Raw genomic sequence first — 12,523 nt, 5'->3', positions numbered from 1 at the left:
TGTAATTTTCTATACTGTTTATAGAGGATACTGTATCATTTTGCGACAACTCTTTACAAGGTGACCTTATTATTGGCTTACCTCAGTGCCGTATGACAACCTCATAATGACCTCCGGTGCCATCCAGTATGGAGTACCCACTAAAGATTTCCTCTTTGGAACATCTTTGCTAATTTGAGCACAAAACCCAAAATCGGAAAGCTTCACCTATAAAACAAAAATGGCCACACATGTATTTTATTATAATAGAATTATAACACCTAAATTTATATATTCTATCATATCATGGCCACACTGCACAATCCTGCTGTACACTTATAGTATAGAAGACCTGTAGAAGTGTCCACCCTTCGCGGTAATCCAGGCAGACCTGAAGTTCAGTGACACAAAGTGATTAGTAATTAAAGAGTAATTACAGTAATCAGGTAGAGTTCAGGACGGGTGACCCAGGTTCAGAGTCTGGTTAAACAGAGAGAAGTCAAACTGCGTTCACATGTTGCTGAGGAGAGGAGATTTGCCCAATTACATTGCTGTTAACATTTGTGTTTACAAAACACAGCGTGAACGCAATGTTAACATGCCTCAGACTGGAGTCTACAGTGACGTCTTTACATGCCGCTGTAGTATTCTACTTCTCCTGTGCTAGTCACAGGAGCAGGATCCGGTCTCCGGCTGTCAGACACCCGGAGACCTTAGGGAGAAGAAGATGTGGTTTATTACCACTTCTCCACTTCTCACAGCACGCTGAAGTAGCCGGGTATAAAGGGGTTAATCAGAGCTGCTGGGTTTGAATAGACCCAGTTCAGCTCTGAGCAGCATCGGCCCTGATAGGGGGACGTTTCCCACTGTAACTGAGGCTCTTATAGATGCCCCAGTTACAAGGGAAAACATGTTAAATAAAAAAAGAAATGTAAAAATAAAAAAAAATTAAAAAACAAAAGGGAAAATGTCTCCCATTTTATGACCTCATGAGGGACCTATAATGTAAAAACACACACAGACAAAAAAAAAATATTAATAAATACTCAGAATACATTTACATTTCCCAATACAAAAAACACTGCCATAGTTGCCCCGTTTGCCTGAGATTATACAGTTTATATATCAACAGACTGAAACAAAATAGGAAATTAATTAATAATGTTCATTTCGAGATCATTTGAAAAAAAAAAAATTATATATATATATATTAAATTCCAAAAAAACAACTTTTTTTTTCACTTTTAACTCCAAATAAAAACTTAATAAAAGTTAAAAGATTTTTTTTTTATTTTATATTTAACTAGCTCTATGTATCCCAATAAAAGGTAGCACACACAAAAAAAGAAAGTATGGCCCTAAAACCACCAAATTCGAAAATTCACTAAACAGTCACTAGATGGTTAACATGTGTTAACAGTCACATGTGTTACAGAATACACGTGCATGCATTGCTTTTGTAAATGCAATTGTTAACAGCAATGAAATTAGGTAAATCTCCTCTCCTTATCTGTTGTATTGTGTTCCAAAACGCAATGTAAAAGCTACATGTGAACAGAGACTAAAAGGAATAACCACATGAACGTGTTTGCAGGTACCTTATGGCTCAGACAGCTTCCCCTGGAGGAAGGAGCATATAGCAGAAGCTGAATGTTTATGTGTGGTTAATGGTCAGTAGATGGTGCCAGAACCCCGTCTCGGAGAACATCCACAGAAGAGGAAGAATCGGGTCTGTACTTGAGGAGTAGAGTGTTTTGGAGTGTAGGGTCCAGGTGATTCAGTCAATATAGCAGAGAATAAGAGACCCAGGAGCGGACTGGGACCAGCACTGAACCAGAACCCTGGAACGCTGTTATACGTTTTATTCTTATTCCCATCTGACCTAAAGTTATATCCTGTTAGAGATAGAATATATACAACACAAAGGGGGTCATTTATCTTATCTCTATTTGTTTTTACATCTGCTTCTTGGTAATTTATCAATCTCACTTTTCCCTGTGTTAAATGAGGGTTTTTTTCAGATCTCTTTTAGAGACATTTGTTACAAATGTCTCAAAAATGTTGCACGAATGTCTGAAGTCATTTCTTTCCATTTTCGAAGTTTTCCTTAAGTGTGGTTTCGTTTGGAGTTTTTGGCGCCAAAAAATGGCGCAAATTTTAGATAATTTTAAATAAATGTCATTTGACACATTTAGCACATCTGGAACAGAAGATAAATGTGTCTTACTGACAAAATGTCCACAAAAAGGCGCAAAAATTGCAATGTGCCAAAAAATGTCTAAAAACGACAGAAAACACAGGAAGAAAAATAAAGATAAATGACCCCCAAAGTGCCTCTCCATGGCCCTCATCTTCTGGCTATCCTAAGGGCAGCAAATGAATGTAGCGCAGTTGCGCTAAATGTCATCTCTATGTGCAAAGTTTGTCTGAGGTCAACAATAAAATGCCCCAACTGCAGACCGTCATATAGTGTCCTCCTACAAAAAGTGACCACAAAAGAATGGCTTAGTTTACATCATGCTGGCAAAAGGCTAATATCCCATTTAGTTAAAGGGGTCTTCCAAAATTGTTATTGATTGTGTACTGAAGAGTTATATAATTTTTCAATATACTTTCTGTATCAATTTCTCATGTTTTTCTAGATCTCTGCTTGCTGCAATTATATAGGAAGCTTTTTTGTTTTTCTCCAGTGGATAGAAATCTGTCCATGGTCACACAGGTGCACTGCTCGTTATATCACACAGCTCTGATTACTCTCTAGGATACTAACGAGCTGTGCACCTGTGTGACCATGGTCAGATTTCTATCCACAGGAAGTAAACATAGAAAGTTTGTTGATACAGAAAGTATATTGGAATATTGTATAATTTTTCATCATACTAACAATAACATTCATTTGCCGAAATTGGAACACCCCTTTAATATAATCTGAAACTGTATACACAATCATTATAGTGTGGAGGGAGTAATTTGGTCCAACTCAAGGACACATCTCCTCTCTGTAAAGAACCTTTGCATGTCCCTTTAGGATATAAAGTATCATTTTGAATATTCTAAAATAACTTTTTTGGATGATAACAGATATTGTTCCAAAGCCACCTGCTGGCCATCATGATGCGTTTTAGACCCCGTTTTTAGCTTTTGGCTATGCATTCTAAAAAATCAGACAGAGGGATGGGAACCAGATTATAAAAGTAAAATGTTAGGGCTCTGTTATAAGGAGAGGCAGGGTACACCGATAGAGGCTACAGATTGTACTGGGCCCACAAGCCACTGTATAACCCTTTCATCTCCTTTAATATCTTCAAATATAAACATCATAAAAACATGAAGCAACTCTGTATACAGAGATTTAGGATGGCAAACCTACCATTGCCTCCCCTTCCCCTTAAGAGATCAGTAATCTTTCAATCGATGCAGGTAGAGAAAAGGGGCACTCCCGACGACAGTCTTAATAAGAAAGGTACACCTCCTTCTTGGTTTCTCTAAGCCTTTTCTATTGGAGGGCTGACAACGTGTTCTTTATGTGGTGGTGCTCATACCCGTAGGCAAGATGAAGCGTTGACAGTAACGCGAAACGACACGTCCCTGGAACGCTCCATAGCATGTTGTTCTCCCTTCCCTGTGTGTGCCAACTTTTAAAGATGTTTGAATAAAAGAAGAATTTTAAGAAAACGTGGTGAGTGCCTACCTTTCTTTTCCTCTATATTTCATATGAGTAATCTTTTAATGCCAGAAGTAGAAGTTGGTGACTATATAGTGAGAAATATGCAGCTGCAGTGGTTTCAGAGTTCTCCGTTTACTCCACTCACACTACGTTCAAAGATGATGGTACTGTATATAACTGGAGCGTGATTACTTCTCACTCCTACAGATGGTGTCTAATGTAATATAGGGATATCTATCAAACAAATATGGACATTCACCTTTCATAGAGTGAAATGTAAGCTTCTATTGTATAGACAACCCCCTTAGGCCTTTTTCACATTTACTCACCCGGCCATCAACATATTGGAAAAGATAGAGCATGCTTTATCTTTATCCAGTGCACGGTACAGTGGCACATGTGTGTGTGCACCATATTGCAGCTGGATGCCATAGATGTCTATGGGGACTGATATAGGTCCCCACAAAGTCCACATGAAAGGGGCCTAACAGAGAGAGTTGAGCTGCTGTATCATGGCAAAGAAAATTACAGGCAGTCGCCGGGTTACGTACAAGATAGGGTCCGGAGGTTTGTTCTTAAGTTGAATTTGTATGCAAGTCGAAACTGTATATTTTATAATTGTAGATCCAGACAAAAAAAATTTGGGCCCCAGTGACATTTAGAGTCTAAACATTTTTTGCTGTAATGGGACCAAGGATTATCAATAAAGCTTCATTACAGACACCTTACAGCTGATCATTGCAGCCTGGGACTATAGTAAAACATTCAGAAAGCTTCACTAGAGGTCAGAGGGGTCTGTATCTAACTATGGGTTGTCTGTAAGTCGGGTGTCTTTAAGTTGGGGACCACCTGTACTGATATTTTGGCCTATGCCAAGAGTTAAGCAAGAAGGAATTTTGCACCTAATATGGGATAATTGGTGTCCTTCTCATGTTTATTTTTTTTTTGGGGGGGGAGGGGGAGGGGGGTCATAGAGATCACCAATATAGGACTATAGGTTAACCACCCTTATGGGATTTTTTTTCGATCTTATAAAACAGGATACAATATGTATAATTTTGTGTTGTTCTTTTTAGAATTTGGACCGGCATAGTCTATTAGACTAGCTATAACAATATTTAGTCTACACACACTCACCCGACCATCCAGCGTGAGGAGTATGGAGTCACTCTTGATGTCCCGGTGGATCACACCCTGGGAGTGTAGATATACTAGAGCTTGCAGCACAGACTTGCAAACAGTAGCAATCTGCTCCTCATTCAGTCTAAAATCAAATCACAAAGGATTAAATCTTGTGAAGACACATAAAACACCGGCAACACATCAAAATAAAGATTTGTGAGTCTTCAGAAAATAGGCTACTCCAATGAGTCTTTTGGATGTTAATCAAAAATACTAATTAAAAAATACTAACATCCTTAAAGGGGTTGTCCACGTTCAGCAAATAATTGATATTGTTTGTTTAAGTTATACAATTTTCCATGATACCTTTTGTATCAATGGGAAAGAATTATTGTGGTGTGGCTTCGTCTTCCCCTGTCCAATTTGTATCAGCCGGAGCTTTATTCTTATTCACCCTTTACCTATGTGTAAGCATGCATCCCTTACACAGACAAACCCAGAGGTCTATGGGTTGCCAGAAAAATAAAATCTGACGTTACCTAGACAAACGTAGCATTTGTGACGATTATAGATGCCAATGCTAAACCAACAGGTGCTGGATTATAGGGATTTGATTGAAGAAAGAACATACAGAGAGTTTAGGTTGAATGTCCCTTTGGCATCAGTCCTGTATACATAGATGAGTTTTTAATCTCCAGTATCTGTTTGATGACATTACACCTTTGCCCTGTTTATTTGTACATTGTGTCATTGGATTACTTTGCGCATACCTGGTTTGTGATACAATTTCGGTCAGAGCACCTCCTTGTACATACTCCATCATAACCCAGAGTTCTTCTCCCACCAGATAGCTCTTGTACATCTCCACCACGTTGACGTGCTGATAATCCCGCATGATGACAACCTACATACCGCAAAAACAAACCTGTGTCAACAATCACAGAAACAGGCTGCCAAATATATCGCAAGAAGAAGCAGCCACAATGACAGATGGTATACAAGATGTAAATAGCAATGATAATCACAAAGCAAGAACCTGCTCCATCTCCTTTTCTATATGAATTTTATTGTTGACTCATTTTAGGGAAAAATGATTTATTTTAAAAGTCTTGGAGTACTCAATAAAAGAGAAGAACCTCTTCACGCCTTTTCAATTACGCTTTTCGCCATAATGGGTTAAATAAATCAGATGGCTCCCTTAGAGAAGACTGGAAACAATTTGGACATGACCATTTTAGCAAGTACCTATATTTCAGTTTTTTTTCTGTAACTCTTAGTTCCAGTAGTGGTGCAGACCCCGGTCCTTTAGGGCAGTGATGGCGAACCTTTTGGAGACAGAGTGCCCAAGCTACAACCAAAACTCACTTATATGTTGCAAAGTGCCAACATGATAATTTAAGCAGTAACTTATTGATCCCTGCTGTATCACAGGTTTTAATCGTAGTGGTGTCCTGAGTTCACCAATACAAGAAAAAGAAGATCGAGAAATTTGGATTATAGCTTCCCTCAAGGGTCCCCTGAAGAAGAAGGATCAGGGGACCCAGAACAGGATGTCCAATGACAATCTATCTCTTTCCACACCTTATTGCTCCTCCTGTAGTCCTGGCAACCAAATAGCGCTAAGCTTGGCACGTCCTGTATTGGATCACAGGAGAAAGTCTTGAGTCCTATCTGGCAAACTCTGTGTTGGGGTGAAGGCCTGGGTGCCCACAGAAAGAGCTCCGAGTGCCACCTCTGGCACCTGTGCCATAGGTTCGCCATCACTGCTCTAGGGGATCTAAGACCACCCAACAACCAACCAAATGTTATACTGGAAGGGCTTTCACCCATGAACTTCTCATAAATCTGTTTCTACTCTCAATACACATGTACACAAGAGCCATTTCAGGACCTTTGAAGGTCTTCCAAAGGTCTTGAAAGCAGGCAGAAAGGACACTTCATCCATTCCCAAAGAAGCTGATTCTAGTACCATATGTAGGGAGTGACTTCAGACTTATAGGAGCTATAATATACAGCTCAGGGCCCATGGCAGTCTTAGTCCAGCTATGGTTATTTCTCCTTGACTTTTATGAATACATTGCCATCTGGGTGTTCCAATTGTCAAAGGGGTGCGTCCCTACAAACACCGGCACCTCTGATTGAATAGTATCAAGACCCACCACCAACTCATTAAACCAAGTTGTAAATTTGTTACAAGCGTTTACTGAAACAGACACATAAGAAGAGGTGTCGGGTCCCTCGTAATATTTTACCGCACACAGCACTCACCTCATTAAACAGTAGTTCTCTCCTCTGTTGCTTTCGGAGGTCCATCATTTTTACTGCCACCTGGCGCCCACTATGTTTCTCTCGAGCAATGCAAACAACTCCAGTAGACCCTTCGCCAATTTTCACATAGTCCTCCAAAAGCAGACGTGGATCCCCCTTGTCCACCACCATCCGAAGTGCCGTCTTGAACTGCTCATGAGTTACTACGGTCGTGTCCTGGTTACCCAGGGGAATTTTGTTAAATGAGTCCTGACATAAATGGAGATTGGTGGAGCTGGTTTGGATGGGGCGGCTTCGGGGTGAACCTGCAGGAGAGGGTCTGCATGGCCGGAGAGGAGATATCCTCTCCGATGGTGTCCCGGGAAAAACCCTTGGGAAATCTGGTGATAAGTGGTCTGGGGGGAGAGAATTAGCTTTAGCCAAAACTCCTCGTGCAGTCACCTTGGGGCGCTGATATTCATCATTCTGCAAAACAGACAAAAAAAAAAAAATATTCATACTCGTGAATTACATTCCTTCCAATTTTAACCTACAATCATGTCCCAGCCCAAACTAAAGCAGGAGATATCAACATGGTTCTACAGCACAGTCTGGCGAAATATAAAGTCTGGATGACAGACCTGTAACCAGGTTTTACCCCATTAAACTACTAGTCCCCATAGGTAGGGTATGAAATGCCCTTTTTACAATTCCTTTTTATATGTGAAAGCTCACCAGTTTACCTTTAAGTAATGTCCCACAAAGTCAGACAAATATGACTCTTCACACCTCCTTTTCACGTAAGGTTAATAAAGTTTAAGTGTCCCAGTTGTAGTGCCACTTCAAAAGCCCCTACCTTCTGTTCTATAGCACCTAAAAACATGCTGGTGTCATATTAAAACAAAAGGACTTTATCTTTCATATCACAACAGGTTTTATGAGATACATAAACAGATATGCAGGCTAAAGACATAGTTGGATATGCAAGCTGCAGATAAAGATCCAGTTCAAGCCTAAATTTTAGCTGTGAGTATGTCCAATTCTGTAGCTCACAAAACTGAGAGCTTCATGGGATCGGAAAGATGAGATCCGTATCTTTAATATGACACTAAAAGTTGTTTCTAAGTACAATAGAACCAAAAGATGAAGCAAGACTATCCCTTCAACCACTAAACTTGACTCATATCAGGTGAAAATGGGATGAGAAGACACATATCTACCTAAATGTGGGGGCGATTTTTCAGAGCCTGCTCAGAACTCCAGCTTCCAACGACATTGTCTGATACAAAGAGTTGTATGATGTCTGTTTTTAACCATTAATGTACATGATTAATATAAGCAATATATCTCACTTCTTTTCTGTTTTTGTAAGTTGTTGTATAAGAAAGAAAATGTGTCAAGAAAATGTACATGGGAAAAGTGGTGTCACTTTTGGCAATCCTAACAAGTGGAGCCACCCATCATTTTATGACTTTTCACCTACTTAGTGAATAGGCCATAAAGTAGTTTTAAAGGAAACCTACCACTGCTGATGGTAGGTATTAGATGTAAACACCGGGCACCAGCTCAGGGTAAGCTGGTGCCGGAGCTTACTTTTGCTAGTGTTTTAAACCGCTATATCGCGGTTTAAACACATTTTACAGCCCCGAGGTAGCTTCGGCGCGCGCGCCTCCATTGGAAGTGCCGGAGGATTCACGCACGGCCGCGCGCAGCGCCGGAGCTACCTCGGGGCTGTAAATTAAAATGTGTTTAAACCGCGAAATAGCGGTTTAAAACACTAGCAAAAGTAAGCTCCGGCACCAACTCACCCTGAGCTGGTGCCCGGTGTTTACATCTCATACCTACCATCAGCAGTGGTAGGTTTCCTTTAACCAGAATAAGTTTGCTCTGGCTTAGTTGTCCACTGCACCATATCATAAGTGAGACGTAAAAAAAAATATATATAGAGAATGTTCTATTTTCTCCATTCTTTCCGTTCTGTATAAACCAAAGAAGACTATTGGTATTTTCAAAATACGTGTTGCATTCTGTCAACCAGCCAATAGTCGGCCAGCCATCATTTTCCAGCCCACAGTATTTTATATGGATACGGTACAGCTACAGTGACATACATGCACATATGGATGAAAAACGCCACGTATATACAGATTCAGGCTACATTCACACTGACGTGTACCCGCGGGCACACAATGGCACCGGGGAGAGGAGGAGGGGGGAAGCGCTGCTCACCCCCACCCCTCTCCTTAGAGGAACATGCGAACAGCGCCCTATTCCGAGTAAAGATATGAAAAAGTCTTTTCACGGGGTACGGAAAGGTACCGTGCCGCACTTGTGCCCATTGCCGGCTATGGGGGACGTATATACGCCGTATGTATGTCCCCGATACAGCATTGTGAATGCAGCCTCATACAGATTCAGAAATGGAGAAATCATACGTTCATGTGAATGCAGCTTAAGGCTACATTCACACAAACATAACCTGATGTGTGCTCTCTGGGCCGTGGCTTAGGCGAGCACACGTCAGCGCGCAGCAGAGTAGGGTGACGCCTTCCCTCTCCATAGAAGATGGCAGCGCACGGCTGTACACAAATGAAAAAGATAAAAACATCTTTTGTGTGGCACCGTTCCACCGCTGCATGCCTATTGCCGCCTATGGGGTGTATATTTTAATCCCCACGACGGTCGTGTGAATGAATCCAAAGAGTGCAAATTAGGACAATTCCCATAACACCCTTAAATTCCTGACCTAACCGAAATAACACGTGATCCAAAATTCATGTCATTGTCCAGCAGCGATAAGAACAAAGCAGATGTTTGTGGCGTTTTTCATCGCACATTCAGGTCAAGATAACCAATTACTGTTAATTAGCAATGCATCATAATGAAGCCATTCACAGTACACGCAGCCTGAGCCATACTCATGCCGTCATACCCCTGTACCTAGTCATTAGGTTATTTTAAGAAAGGCTGTAATTACTGAAAGCGTTGATAGGGAATGATCTTATCATAATAGCGTATTCATTAAAATTCATCCTGGTGAGCCAGGAGCGGAGGGTATGTGCCAAATATATTCTACGCAGGTTACAAGAGTGAGACCTTGAAAGCCTCGAGGCCTTATCTGTCTGTAGAGCGAATTGTAAATGATAACACAGCTGCCGAGGACCAGGACAAATATGTAATGTACAGACCTGCACATTGTATATGTCACTATAGCCCAAGACTCAATCTCAGAACTTCACGGCCCTCTTCACGTCTTAGCCTTTCAAGCATCCTAAATATTTAATTTTTTCAACTTGTTGTCTTCTTAAAGATGGAGACTACCTGTCTGAACTGGAAGGACTCCATTCACACCTGCTTTCCTGTTCATACTGGAAAACCATAGAATGTCTTCCCCGAGGATAGGCTATACAGGGCTATAAAAACACTGCATGCTTCTATCACTCATCAACCTTGAGCAAACACTATGGTCACCTGGAATCCTGCCGCTGATGTGTGTTCAGATACACGTGTGTTTTCTTATGATAACTATGTGTATATCTGGCATGACAAAACAAGGTGTAAATTGTTGCTGCATAAAACCAGTGGTTTTTGACTACATAAAGTTGTAGACTGTGTTAGGTCTAGTCATTGGAGTCCTGTGTAACCTTTGTGTTTGGTAGTAGCAGCGAGACAGTATAAAAAAAATGCATTTATATTCCAGAATTGTAGCTGGACTTTGGTGCACTGGCGGAATCTGGTGCTGTGTTCTTTGATATCTGCATTCCCTGTGGGGGGCGGGGCCAGCAGGCTATATACTGTGGGGGCAGGGGCCAGCTATATACTGGCAGATATGGGCTGGTCGGCTTTATACTGGCTGGTGGATGTGCCCGATGCATTTACCGGCTTATACTCGAGTCAATAGGTTTTCCCAGTTTTTTGTGTTAAAAATAAGGTACCTTGGCTTATACTCGAGTATATATGGTATCAGTAATAAAATATAAGCCACAATGAAGAAGAGAACTATAATCAGTTTAAAAATCAAGTTATGTTAAACTATTTTAAACTTTTTAAATAATTCTTATTAAAAAAAAAAAATAGAAATGATGGGTGAATAGTGTTGCTTTTAGCTGTTACTTCCTGTTCTTTATAGTTCCCTTTTCAACAGTCATCTTATTATCGCCATTGGGATGAATACAATGAAAGAGAACGCATCTATTATAGGATCCACTACACTACCAATAGGTCAGTCACAGGTCATCTCCGCCCCCTCTTTAAATGATGACCTCTACACACGTCAAACCCACAGCACTCTATATGCGAATGTCAATGGTATTATGGACCATTGACTTACAGAGAAAATGACATTTTAAAATCTACAAATCGGATATGTCAGGTTTTAAGACACTTTTTGTACCTTATTTGACCATTTTGAAAAGTGGCAAATGGCTAAAATTATGCAAACATTTTTAAAGGACATCTTCCCCCAGGATGAAGGATTGTAAACAAATCACACTTACCAGCATGTAATTGTGCTTGGTTTTACAAAAAAACCAAGGCTTTTAAAATTATGCAAATGAGTCTGAGGGGCTCAGTGTTCCATAGGTGTTAATGGAACCTGGGGCCCCTCAAGCTCATTTTTTTAAAGCCTTTTTTTCTTAACAACAGGGGCATAAAGAAGCTTAAAGAAGAGTGGATTCTGCACCAGCATGTAAGTGTACTTGGTTTACAATCTTTCATCCTGGTGGTATATTTCCATTAATTATGTTTTTTTTTATTTTCAAGGAAGCTGGTGATCCCCGTCCAATCCTCATCATATCCACACCAAAATAAATGGACAGCAGTTTGTTAGCGTAGATCCTTGAAACATTTGTTGAACTTTTGATGCGAAACCTACTAAGGATGACCCTACTAATCATTGTCCCTCTGTGTGGAAGACTTTACATACATAATCACAATGGGGCTCGTTTACCAAGGGTCCAAACGCCGCACTTTCGTCGGGTTTCCGGAATATTTCCGATTTGCGCCGAATTGCCCCGGGTTTTTGGCCGACGTGATCTGATTGTGGCGCATCCGCGCCAACAGAAATGGGGGGGTGTGGCCATCGGACAGCCCGATGGATTCGGAAAAAATGCGGAATTTTAAAAGCGATTTCTGTCGCAAGATCAAGCATTTACATGCACCAGGAAGAAGAAGGCGAACTCCGGCGGACCTCGGCGCAGCAGCGACACCTGCTGGATATCAGGTGCACGATCTTAGTGAATGCCGGCAGACCCGAATCCTTGTCGGACAACGCGCCGCAGGATCGCGACTGGATCGGGTATGTAAATGTGCCCCAGCGTTCTAGACCCTACAATGTGATCTCGAGAGTCTGTGCGTCTTTGATGATGGAAAACTTCCACATATTCAGCCATGCACTAAGCTAAGGAAATCCTTAAAACACACACTGACGACTCCATGACGGGTTTCGTTGGACTGTGCATTCTTCTAAATCCACCACAAACCATAAAAATGCAACCTGGGAAAACAAGC

General features: G+C 41.0%; 1 protein-coding gene across 5 annotated transcripts in view; it reads right to left on the bottom strand.

Annotated features, from left to right (window-relative positions):
- PAK6 (p21 (RAC1) activated kinase 6) overlaps positions 1–12,523 on the bottom strand; it is a 58,255-nt gene that overhangs the window by 8,329 nt on the left and 37,403 nt on the right. For all 5 annotated transcript variants that reach the window (XM_072115286.1, XM_072115290.1, XM_072115289.1 and 2 more), the window contains exons 4-7: positions 7,037–7,501; positions 5,539–5,672; positions 4,784–4,910; positions 82–207 (exon numbers count right to left, since the gene is read on the bottom strand). In XM_072115286.1, coding sequence (XP_071971387.1) covers positions 82–207; positions 4,784–4,910; positions 5,539–5,672; positions 7,037–7,501 — 852 coding nt within the window. The remainder of the gene's footprint in view (positions 1–81; positions 208–4,783; positions 4,911–5,538; positions 5,673–7,036; positions 7,502–12,523) is intronic.

This window comes from Engystomops pustulosus, chromosome 7 (assembly GCF_040894005.1).
Source record: "Engystomops pustulosus chromosome 7, aEngPut4.maternal, whole genome shotgun sequence".
In the NCBI taxonomy this organism is placed as follows: domain Eukaryota; kingdom Metazoa; phylum Chordata; class Amphibia; order Anura; family Leptodactylidae; genus Engystomops; species Engystomops pustulosus.
The sequence above is the reverse complement of the archived record's forward strand: the minus strand, read 5'-3'. Positions and strand labels throughout refer to the sequence as shown.